The 12,859-nt window shown below is 43.8% G+C and overlaps 1 protein-coding gene across 4 annotated transcripts in view; it reads left to right on the top strand.

Moving 5' to 3' along the window:
• LOC308681394 (von Willebrand factor A domain-containing protein 5A-like) overlaps window positions 1–12,859 on the top strand; it is a 40,165-nt gene that overhangs the window by 20,562 nt on the left and 6,744 nt on the right. For all 4 annotated transcript variants that reach the window (XM_081350237.1, XM_081350239.1, XM_081350238.1 and 1 more), the window contains exons 4-14: window positions 1,952–2,174; window positions 5,249–5,409; window positions 5,484–5,598; window positions 7,273–7,448; window positions 9,567–9,655; window positions 9,746–9,890; window positions 9,962–10,041; window positions 10,129–10,243; window positions 10,320–10,478; window positions 12,131–12,234; window positions 12,594–12,811. In XM_081350237.1, the coding sequence (XP_081206363.1) occupies window positions 1,952–2,174; window positions 5,249–5,409; window positions 5,484–5,598; window positions 7,273–7,448; window positions 9,567–9,655; window positions 9,746–9,890; window positions 9,962–10,041; window positions 10,129–10,243; window positions 10,320–10,478; window positions 12,131–12,234; window positions 12,594–12,811 (1,585 nt within the window). The remainder of the gene's footprint in view (window positions 1–1,951; window positions 2,175–5,248; window positions 5,410–5,483; window positions 5,599–7,272; window positions 7,449–9,566; window positions 9,656–9,745; window positions 9,891–9,961; window positions 10,042–10,128; window positions 10,244–10,319; window positions 10,479–12,130; window positions 12,235–12,593; window positions 12,812–12,859) is intronic.

Here is a 12,859-nt window from a genome sequence, read left to right as displayed (position 1 = left end):
TCTGTCCGTGGTTTTCTTTGATTTTTAAAATGTTTGTTCAGATCACACATTTCACAACAGAAGTTTTTGTTATCTTTCTACAGCAACCCATTTAATTCCGGAGAGATTGCGCAAATGCAGAATTTTGCCATGATAATGTTTTTGAAAACTTTGCACAGTGTCTCTTAGCCTTTGAATAAAATGTGTCTTTTTTTAGTGATGTGCCTGATGTGCTTCTACATGTGAAGTACCTCTGTTATGAATGGCCTTCTCTCTGTGAAATCAGTAATACATCTCACTGGTTTCAGCTTTGCTGTAGTGTCTGATATAGTTGAGGAGGCCCTCAGGTGACCCCAGAAATTTTATACCATTAGAAAAAAATTTTTCCACAGATTTGGAAAGGGCCAGTCAAAGGTCTAATGAGGCTTTTGCAGCATCATGATTTACCTAAAATACAGCAACATTAATATTAATCAAAACATGGCATGGGCATTTACAGGAGTGGCAGTGTCCTCAGGTTTGATCCAGGTCTCAGTTATGGCCATGAGGTTCAGACTTTAATAGTAGCAATAGATGAAATAAAGACTGGTAGTTCCAGAGAACAACTGGAATAGAGAGTAAAGTAGTAGAGGACATAGGGATAGTACACAGTATAGCCGCGTTTCTACCGAAATTACCCGGAACAATTTGTCCCAGGAACTTTTTTTGCCCCAGACCGGTTGCTTTCTGCGTTTACACCGCGGTCTAAAGTACCGGGAAGGTGAACTGCGCGCAACTGCTCCTCCCAGTCTGCGACGGACAGTAATCAGTTTTGAGTCCTCTTTCGCAAATACGCTTAAAAAAGCCTGAACCCTACTAACCTCAAAGCGCTATTTCAATCCTGTTATAGTAAATTTGTAACATGGTTTGGAGTGCCTTGCAATAGATGACAATGTGTAAACATAATGACTTAATAATAAAAGCTGTGGCAGAAAAGAGACGAGCACTGATAAAGCGTGTTCTGTAAGCTCGTAATGCTATATTAAATGTGTATGTTATCAGCTATTGCGGACATTGACCATGGCTGGGACGAACGCGCAGAAAGTTTCCTCTTTTACAAATACCCTTAATAAAGCCTGAAACTCGTCGCCAGTCCACCAGTTTTTTTTTATTAAATTCCATATTTGCAGATGGACAACTCTTACTGCATGAAGCCACGACACGAACCGCATAGATTTTTTTAAAAAGGGAGGTTAAAAATAAATAAAATGCTGCGTGGAGTCATCCAATCAGCTTGTGCAGCGCACAAGTCCCACCCCTGAAAGTTCCTGAACTTTGAAAAAGTACTACCTCATGAGCAGGGACTATCGGAGGGGGAAATATTGACCCGGAACTTCATTTAGACCCTGGTTCCTGCGATGTAAACACATCGAGACCAGCCCAAAGTTCCTAGTTCCTGGGGAAAGTTCCTGCGGTGGAAACGCGGCTATTGTAAGGATTGCGCTGCCTCCAATGTATAGAGTGCAATTTACGAGTGTTGGCAGTAATGGTGGAGATTTGAAAGCACATAGTGAATTCAGTTCACTAAAACAAACAAATGAGAACAAGCTGTACAGAAAGGACAGAAATGGGGGAAAAGAGCAATACTCAAGTGTCTTGTCGGTGTCTTTGCTCTGTGGAGTCGCGCAGGTCGAGTCGCTGCTTTTTACACTCTTTGCTCTTCATACGATGAGGGCTTCACCAATTATATACACGTCTTATTCCTCGTTATTGAATACAGCAGGAATAGCCCTACTACTTATTGAAGCGAAAATCAAAAGCTACCCGAGATGCACGACAAACAAACAAACAAAGAAACAAACAAGACTTCAGCACGCGTTTTACCACGGTAAACACAGTAAACAAAACAAAGTTTCCTAGCAACGAAGAACCGTGTTGAAATCTAATGTGAAAAGGGTCCTCTCCTGTTGCTTGACCGCTTCTTCTCTTGCAGGCGCGGGATCAGTATGATGACGCTGTGAGTTCAGGTCAGCAGGCGTTTCTGCTGGAAGAGAGTGATGAGAGTTCGGATGTCTTCAAACTGAGTGTCGGGTGTTTGTCTCCGGGTCAGAACGCCGTCATCAACATCGTCTATGTGATGGAGCTCAGCGTTCAGGCCGACCACGCGCTGCGCTTCTGTCTGCCGGCCGTACTCAACCCCAGATACACACCCTCAGGTGCGGTTTAACCCCAGATACACACCCAGAGGTGCGATTTAACCCCAGATACACACCTTTAGGTGCGGTTTAACCCCAGATACACACCCTCAGGTGCGATTTAACCCCAGATACACACCCTCAGGTGCGGTTTAATCCCAGATACACACCCTTAGGTGCGGTTTAACCCCAGATACACACCCTTAGGTGCAGTTTAACCCCAGATACACATCCTCAGGTGCGATTTAACCCCAGATACACACCCTCAGGTGCAGTTTAACCCCAGATACACACCCTTAGGTGCGGTTTAACCCCAGATACACATCCTCAGGTGCGATTTAACCCCAGATACACACCCTTAGGTGCAGTTTAACCCCAGATACACACCCTTAGGTGCGGTTTAACCCCAGATACACACCCTAAGGTGCGGTTTAACCCCAGATACACACCCTAAGGTGCAGTTTAACCCCAGATACACACCCTTAGGTGCGGTTTAACCCCAGATACACATCGTCAGGTGCGATTTAACCCCAGATACACACCCTTAGGTGCAGTTTAACCCCAGATACACACCCTCAGGTGCGGTTTAACCCCAGATACACACCCTTAGGTGCAGTTTAACCCCAGATACACACCCTTAGGTGCAGTTTAACCCCAGATACACATCCTCAGGTGCGATTTAACCCCAGATACACATCCTCAGGTGCGATTTAACCCCAGATACACACCCTCAGGTGCGATTTAACCCCAGATACACACCCTTAGGTGCGGTTTAACCCCAGATACACACCCTCAGGTGCGATTTAACCCCAGATACACATCCTCAGGTGCAGTTTAACCCCAGATACACACCCTCAGGTGCAGTTTAACCCCAGATACACACCCTTAGGTGTGGTTTAACCCCAGATACACACCCTTAGGTGCGGTTTAACCCCAGATACACATCCTCAGGTGCGATTTAACCCCAGATACATACCCTCAGGTGCAGTTTAACCCCAGATACACACACTTAGGTGCGGTTTAACCCCAGATACACATCCTCAGGTGCGATTTAACCCCAGATACACACCCTTAGGTGCAGTTTAACCCCAGATACACACCCTTAGGTGCGGTTTAACCCCAGATACACACCCTAAGGTGCGGTTTAACCCCAGATACACACCCTAAGGTGCAGTTTAACCCCAGATACACACCCTTAGGTGCGGTTTAACCCCAGATACACATCGTCAGGTGCGATTTAACCCCAGATACACACCCTTAGGTGCAGTTTAACCCCAGATACACACCCTCAGGTGCGGTTTAACCCCAGATACACACCCTTAGGTGCAGTTTAACCCCAGATACACATCCTCAGGTGCGATTTAACCCCAGATACACACCCTTAGGTGCGGTTTAACCCCAGATACACACCCTCAGGTGCGATTTAACCCCAGATACACACCCTTAGGTGCGGTTTAACCCCAGATACACACCCTCAGGTGCGATTTAACCCCAGATACACACCTTTAGGTGCGGTTTAACCCCAGATACACATCCTCAGGTGCAGTTTAACCCCAGATACACACCCTCAGTTGCAGTTTAACACCAGATACACATCCTCAGGTGCAGTTTAACCCCAGATACACACCCTCAGTTGCAGTTTAACCCCAGATACACACCCTCAGGTGCAGTTTAACCCCAGATACACACCCGCAGGTGCGATTTAACCCCAGATACTTATTTTTATTTTTTATTTATTTATTTATTTATTTAATATGGACATAGCAATAACATTGGACGAACCAGATGCATTGTTTAAAGTGTTATAGCACATGTGCTAATTTTCAACACCTGTCCATAGGGGGCTTTTACAACAGATAAAAACACATTGTTAAACAAAACAAGGCACATTTTACACATGGGAACAACTTTGACCCAATTTAAGCCACTGTTTGAGCTCTCTGGTAAAGATTTTAATATTGTTCTGCAGTTTGAGTCCAGTGGGTTGAGTTTTAACCCCCAGATACAGACCCTCAGGTGCGGTTTAACCCCAGATACACATCCTCAGGTGCAGTTTAACCCCAGATACACACCCTCAGTTGCAGTTTAACCCTAGATACACACCCTCAGGTGCGATTTAACCCCAGATACACACCCTTAGGTGCAGTTTAACCCCAGATACACATCCGCAGGTGCGATTTAACCCCAGATACACACCCTTAGGTGCGGTTTAACCCCAGATACACACCCTTAGGTGCAGTTTAACCCCAGATACACACCCTCAGGTATGATTTAACCCCAGATACACACCCTTAGGTGCGGTTTAACCCCAGATACACATCCTCAGGTGCGGTTTAACCCCAGATACACACCCTCAGGTGCGATTTAACCCCAGATACACACCCTTAGGTGCGGTTTAACCAGGTGCGATTTAATCCCAGATACACACCCTTAGGTGCGGTTTAACCCCAGATACACACGCCAGCAGGTGTGGTTTAACCTTACACACAGGCCGCAACACTGACTGTCCACATCTTCACAAGTGTTTTACCACTGTATATTTCTACATAGTTTTAAAAAATCAGTTATGTTCGATTTAAAACAGCAAAGATTTTGGAAACAAAAAACATATTTTTTATAAAACTATTCTTCCCAGAAAGCATAGTGAATGATGTTGTCTAACCTTTTACTTCCCCTACACTACTGGTCAAATGTTTCTGAAAGAATCTCTTCTGCATCACAAAGGCTACTATTATTTGATTAAAAATACTGTAAAAACAGATAAATATGATTACAATGGAAAAAAGCTGTTTTCTATTCGAATATAGTAAAGTGTAATTTATTCCTGTGATCAAAGCTGAATTTTCAGCATCATTACTAACCCCATCATTACATTACATGATCCTTCAGAAATCAATCTGATATGATGATTTGATACTCCAAAAATATTTATGATTTTTATCAATGAAAACATTGCAGTGCTTTACTGTTCAGCAGTCGAATTGGCTGTGTCATAAACCAACCAGATGCACAGGTCAGTTCTGTTTGGCGGTTCGGCTCTGTATATTGATACTGGTGTTGCAAAATATCTCTGTTTGTCCGTGTGATTCTCTCAGCTTCAGCCGCTGGTGTTCCAGAAGTTTTCTCAGCATCTGTTATTCCGTACACACTGTCTCTGAGTGTCGATGTGAGATCTTCAGACCGCATCTCCAGACTGGAGTCCAGCTGCCCTCTGGATCCTCTGGTGTTCCTCGACGCACACCACACTCACGCCACGGTACTGTGTGTGTGTGTGTGTGTTTGTGTTTGTGTACAGTTTTTATGCACCTAACGTCTGTAATGTGTGTGTAGGTGAGTCTGAGTGCTGGCCATCGGTTCGATAAGGATGTTGAGCTGCTTCTGTACTATGAGAATACCCATCAGCCCCGTGCTGTCGTGGAGGCCGGAGCAGCCACGGCTCAGCCAGGTACAGGCTTTAGTTTTTACATGAATTCAGTATGCTGTAAATATTCTAATGTGTGAGTTAAGGGGTTACTTCACCCTAAAATGGAAATTAAGTCATTTTAGGCAAGAACAAAGTCGTTTTACACTCACGACTGCAATTTAAAATATCCGACATTGTCAGAAGTTCTTGAAGGCAATTAGTTGGCCATTGTTGTTCATGTCTCACAAGTGATTAAAGATGGCGGATTTTGCCTTAGTCAATGGCCAAACTTCCCTGTATCTAAAATTGATAATTATATGGAGAATAAACAAATCTTTTTGATGGTGTTTGTAGTTCTGAACATAATTATCATGTTCTCGCACTGATCTCTGATGTTTAGGGTGGGTCGTATGTGAGTCGGCACACATGACTTGATTAGTTCAGGGAGTTTGATTCGCTCTGCAGGATAGAGACTGTCATACAGTGTAACACGTTGGGCTGGGTAAAAAAATATTGATTTCTGGATTTTAATCGATTCTCATTTTTACGAACCGATATCGATTCTTAAATCCCAAGAATCGATTAGTCATCCTGTTTTGATGAATGAATGGAACATTGTAACGCGCATCGCATCCAATAAATCGCAATAATCTTTGTGCTTTGTTACTATTGATATTAAACAAATTGCATCCATTTTCTTACGAAATTCCAAAACATAAATAGCGTGTTGGCGCTGTGGCATGAGATCGCTCTGGCTCAGCTCTATAAGCAGCAGCGCACACATGATCTTCTCTTCCGCCTTAACACCAGTTACAGCGCGAAATAAACATGAATGAGCATCTGAAAGTGTGTTAAAAGATTGAGTACAACTTATCGAAATCCATATCATGTAACATGGAATCGCTCAATCAGTGTTTCAAACGTGGAAAGATGTCATTAAAACGGCTTGTAAACAATGTCATGTAACGTCACATTTATCTCAGAAAACCCATATCCAGTGACCATAAACTCGTTAGTCTGCTAGAAAAATTAACTCTAGAGAGGAGCATTTTGCTAAATATATGCACCATATTACATATTCATTATAATTTTAATGTTCTTTAATAGTTAATGCATGTTTGAATAAATCTAGCAAGTTTTTATGACAGCCATCATTTAAATGTTTACATTTCATATAACTTTATTATTATAAAAATAAATAAGTGTAATTTTAAGTTTTTATACAAATCAGTTAATTTTTACCTTCAATATTATAGTAGGCTGATGAAGCCTAGTAGGCTACAACTGACTCCCATAGTTTACAGCATTAGTTAAGAGATTTGAAATTTGCCATGTATTGCATTTTACATTTACATTTTTATTCATTTAGCTGACGCTTTTATCCAAAGCGACTTACAATTGCTATACATGTCAGAGGTCGCACGCCTCTGGAGCAACTAGGGGTTAAGGGTCTTGCTCAGGGACACATGGTGTCTCACAGTGGATTCGAACCCGGGTCTCTCACACCAAAGGCATGTGTCTTATCCACTGCGCCATCACCACCCTATTGTTGCCTACCTGATATCCAAAATAATAAATGAATTGGAAGCTTGTGAATCGAAATCGAAGTGAATTGTGAAATTTGTGTCAATACCCAGCCCTTGTAACACGAATCATACAGAACAGAATTCAGGCCATTTACACCGTCTTACCCTGTTTACTCTGTCTCTGTTTCAGGGTCTCTGATGGGTGACCCAGTGCTCATGATCAGTTTGTACCCAGAGTTCCCTGCAGACGTGATGTCATCGCTGGCATCTCAAGGCGAGTTTGTGTTTGTGGTTGACAGATCGGGCAGTATGGACTGCAGCATGCATAATGGGAAAGACGCACAGATGCGCATCGAAAGTGCAAGAGTAAGATTTCGGATTTCAGAAATTACACACATATATTGAGATTTATTGAGTCACTTTACTCACTGTACATGAGTCTCTACTAACTGGACATGTGTCTCTACTCACTGTACATGAGTCTCTACTATACTTACTGTACATGTGTCTCTACTCCCTGTACATGAGTCTCTACTGTACTTACTGTACATGTGTCTCTACTCACTGTACATGAGTCTCTACTATACTTACTGTACATGTGTCTCTACTCCCTGTACATGAGTCTCTACTGTACTTACTGTACATGTGTCTCTACTCACTGTACATGAGTCTCTACTGTACTTACTGTACATGTGTCTCTACTCACTGTACATGAGTCTCTACTATACTTACTGTACATGTGTCTCTACTGTACTTACTGTACATGTGTCTCTACTCCCTGTACATGAGTCTCTACTGTACTTACTGTACATGTGTCTCTACTCACTGTACATGGGTCTCTACTATACTTACTGTACATGTGTCTACTCACTGTACATGAGTCTCTACTGTACTTACTGTACATGTGTCTCTACTCACTGTACATGAGTCTCTACAGTACTTACTGTACATGTGTCTACTCACTGTACATGAGTCTCTACTGTACTTACTGTACATGTGTCTACTCACTGTACATGAGTCTCTACTATACTTACTGTACATGTCTACTCACTGTACATGAGTCTCTACTGTACTTACTGTACATGTGTCTACTCACTGTACATGGGTCTCTACTGTACTTACTGTACATGTGTCTGTACTCACTGTACATGAGTCTCTACTGTACTTACTGTACATGTGTCTCTACTCACTGTACATGAGTCTCTACTGTACTTACTGTACATGTGTCTCTACTGTACTTACTGTACATGTGTCTCTACTCCCTGTACATGAGTCTCTACTGTACTTACTGTACATGTGTCTCTACTCACTGTACATGAGTCTCTACTATACTTACTGTACATGTGTCTACTCACTGTACATGAGTCTCTACTGTACTTACTGTACATGTGTCTCTACTCACTGTACATGAGTCTCTACAGTACTTACTGTACATGTGTCTACTCACTGTACATGAGTCTCTACTATACTTACTGTACATGTGTCTACTCACTGTACATGAGTCTCTACTGTACTTACTGTACATGTGTCTACTCACTGTACATGAGTCTCTACTGTACTTACTGTACATGTGTCTCTACTCACTGTACATGAGTCTCTACTGTACTTACTGTACATGTGTCTCTACTCACTGTACATGAGTCTCTACTATACTTACTGTACATGTGTCTCTACTGTACTTACTGTACATGTGTCTCTACTCCCTGTACATGAGTCTCTACTGTACTTACTGTACATGTGTCTCTACTCACTGTACATGAGTCTCTACTATACTTACTGTACATGTGTCTACTCACTGTACATGAGTCTCTACTGTACTTACTGTACATGTGTCTCTACTCACTGTACATGAGTCTCTACAGTACTTACTGTACATGTGTCTACTCACTGTACATGAGTCTCTACTATACTTACTGTACATGTGTCTACTCACTGTACATGAGTCTCTACTATACTTACTGTACATGTGTCTACTCACTGTACATGAGTCTCTACTGTACTTACTGTACATGTGTCTACTCACTGTACATGAGTCTCTACTGTACTTACTGTACATGTGTCTCTACTCACTGTACATGAGTCTCTACTGTACTTACTGTACATGTGTCTCTACTCACTGTACATGAGTCTCTACTGTACTTACTGTACATGTGTCTCTACTCACTGTACATGAGTCTCTACTATACTTACTGTACATGTGTCTACTCACTGTACATGAGTCTCTACTGTACTTACTGTACATGTGTCTTTACTCACTGTACATGAGTCTCTACTGTACTTACTGTACATGTGTCTCTACTCACTGTACATGAGTCTCTACAGTACTCATTACATGCATCTGTCTCTACTGTACTTGCTGTACATGTTTATATGTTTATCTCTACTGTACTCACACACTGCATCTTTCTACTGTACTCTATCACACACACACACACACACACACACACACACACACACACACACACACACACTGTCTCTCTGTAGGACACGCTGCTGCTGCTGCTGAAGAGTCTTCCCATGGGATGCTACTTCAACATCTATGGATTCGGCTCTCACTTCGAGTCCTTCTTCCCGTCAGTAAACACGCGTTAGTTGTTCTTCAGGAATGATCTCGTGCTGGTCAGTGGTGGGTTAGTGAGAGCCTGTGGTGTGTGTCATTGCAGTCAGAGTGTTGTGTACAGCGACGACACGATGGAGGAGGCTCTGAAGAGAGTGAAGAGCATGAGGGCAGACATGGGCGGCACAGAGATCCTTCAGCCTCTGAAACACATCTACAGTCAGCCCTGTTTCCCGGATCACCCCCGACAGGTACACACTCATCATTCAACACGCTTTCTGAACTCTGCGGAGGTGTGTTTCTGAGCCTGACTCTCTCTCAGCTGTTCATCTTCACTGATGGAGAGGTGTGGAACACCAAAGAGGTGCTGGACCTGGTGAAAAGTCACGTTTTCTCTCACAGGTGGGCGCTCACTACTCACTCCAGCTTTACTGATATCTCCCGCCTCACTTCAGGTTCACTTCATGTCAGACGGTCATGTGTCCTCAGGTGTTTCTCCTTCGGGATTGGGGAGGGTGCGAGTACGGCTCTCATCACAGGGATGGCCAGAGAAGGTTCAGGTCACGCTCAGTTCATCACGGGCACTGACCGCATGCAGCCCAAAGTAAGTTCTGCTCTGGACAGAATCAGTACGAGATGGTCAGGGTTTCTATTCTCCACTCTCTCCTGTCCTCTGTCAGGTGATGCAGTCGCTCCGGTTTGCTCTCCAGCCGGCTGTGGATAATATCTCTGTGGACTGGACCGTTCCCGAGGGCGTTACGGTGGACATGCTGTCTCCACCCATCAGGGCCCTGTTCCAGGGTCAGAGGGCGCTCATCTACGCTCAGCTGAAAGGACAGGTCAAAGCTTTTTATTACACCCTTTTACAAGTCTTGATTTTGTTTTTGGGAGTACTAGAATGTGCTTTCATGAAAAAAATGTTTCAAAAAACATTATTTTTCACATATTTTACATTACAGCTCCTCTCTCCCCAGTCTGTCCCGCACGTGTTGTTTAGTTCCGGTTTCGATGAAGTCTCTCCTTCTGAAATACAGAATGTGCTGTGATTGGTTAGCTGGCCCAATGCGTTGTGATTGGCAGCGCTTGGCGTGTGTTCGGGAAAGGTCATGAGAGTTCATCGTGGTTCTGGAAGCTGTTCTTCATAACGTGCAGCACACAGATAAACATCAGGATTATAATGTCTAGGAACAGTGTTTAAAATAACATTTTACCCATTCTAAGTTCATCAGAAGGTCATAAATTATGTTTTACTAATAAAGTTCGGGAGGAGCACGTTCAAATGATCTATCCAATCAATTCGTCATCAGCAATTATCATATCTATCCGATCAGCATGAGAGGACGCCAATATACAGTTCAGGTTTTTGGGTAATATTTACAGACGTTCAGATGTTTGCAATGAACAAATCAAGTAATTGAAATAGCTCAACACAACAATTGTTTCAAGTGGTTTCCCCAAATTCAACTGAAAGTGCCGCTCAAAATTATTCACCCCCTTCATGGCCAGCATCTTCAGTCCTCAGTAGAGCAGTCTTCTGCTGTCCTGAGCGGCTGAAGCGAGATGTGTAAGACAGCAGCTTCTGTGTCTGAGGGATCTGAGCCCGTTCAGGAGACTGTGATGCCACTGTATCTCCCAGGACGACTTCTGCAACCAAGCCTTGCTGGAATCTGAGGAATGCTTGGGATCGTTGTCCTGTTGAAGGTCCGAGCTCCAGCTTGCTCACTGACGGCATGATGTTTTCTCCTAGGATCTCCTGATACTTCAGTGACTCCATCTCTCCTTCCTCACGCCGCAGGTTTCCAGAGCCGGAGGATATACATCAGCGAGAGCATCACGAGCTCCTCACGCTGAACTGTGGACAGAGGTCTTCACAGCTCATGCTTCATTCTTCTTCCTCCCGACACACGCTGATCCTGAGGGGACTCTGGGATTGGGCCGAACACTGAGAGCTCGGAGATTCTCCTTGGACAGATGCCAGATCCTCTTCTCATTGACAGCAGCAGCTCATCCAGGCCTCGTCCGCTTTCCACGTATTCCAGAGGAGATTATTTAAATGAGGAACATTATGACTTCATAAAGCCCAGGGGAAAATCGCGTCGGAGTCCAAACGAGCCTCTCGATGTAGATCTTGGAAAGTGGATTCTGTTAAATAAAACATCTCCCTTTGGAGTGGACTTTAAGCTTTGAAAACTTGCAGATCTTTTTTTATACTCAAACAGCAACATTACACACTGACTGAAGTTGAACAAGTGAAAAAGCATCATAGGACCGCTTTAATGGTTTCATTTAAGAGGAGACCAGAGCCACACCTTTTAAACCAAGGGCTCCTTTAAACAAGGGTTGAATACAACATGTTAATCAGTTGTGTGGTTCTGTGATTAAGAAAAATCGCTGCGCTGTGTGTGACGCAACACTGGCCCTTGTCAGAAAGTAGTTGAAGAGTGTAAAATCATCAGATGCTCATGTTCTTTCTGTTCCTCCCTCGTCATAGAGTTCAGGAAAGACAGACGGAGCCGTGACTGTGAAATACAGGCTGAAAGATCAAGCAGTGACTAACCAGCTCCAGTTTACTCTTAAACCAACGGAAGACACAGGGTAACACACACACACACACACACACACACACACACACACACACACACAAAACCAGTGACTAACCAGCTCCAGTTTACTCTTAAACCAACGGAAGACACAGGGTAACACACACACACACACACACACACACACACACACACACACACAAAACCAGTGACTAACCAGCTCCAGTTTACTCTTAAACCAACGGAAGACACAGGGTAACACACACACACACACACACACACACACACACACACTCACACACACACACTCACACATGTCTGGTTCACTATCTTTGTGGGGACTCTCCATAGACTTAATGGTTTTTATACTGTACAAACTGTATATATTAAAATATATGTGTGTGTGTGTTGCAGACGGACGATCCACCGTCTGGCGGCCCGGTCTGTGCTCCGCTGTCTGGAGCTGGAGGAGCGAGCCGAAGGAGCCGACGCACAGGCCCTCAGGAGCCGGATCCTGGAGCTCAGTGTCCAGGCCGGAGTGAGCAGCGTTCACACAGCCTTCATCGCCGTCAATAAACACAGCAAACAGACCGTCAAAGGCCCGCTGCTGCAGAGGAGAGTGCCCGTACGCCGTGAGTACACTGATCTGTGTGTGTGTGTGTGTGTGTGTGTGTGTGTGT

Source organism: Scardinius erythrophthalmus (assembly GCF_964197995.2).
Source record: "Scardinius erythrophthalmus genome assembly, chromosome: 21".
In the NCBI taxonomy this organism is placed as follows: Eukaryota; Metazoa; Chordata; class Actinopteri; order Cypriniformes; family Leuciscidae; genus Scardinius; species Scardinius erythrophthalmus.
Note: the sequence above shows the minus strand (reverse complement) of the source record. Positions and strands in the feature narration are given on the sequence as shown.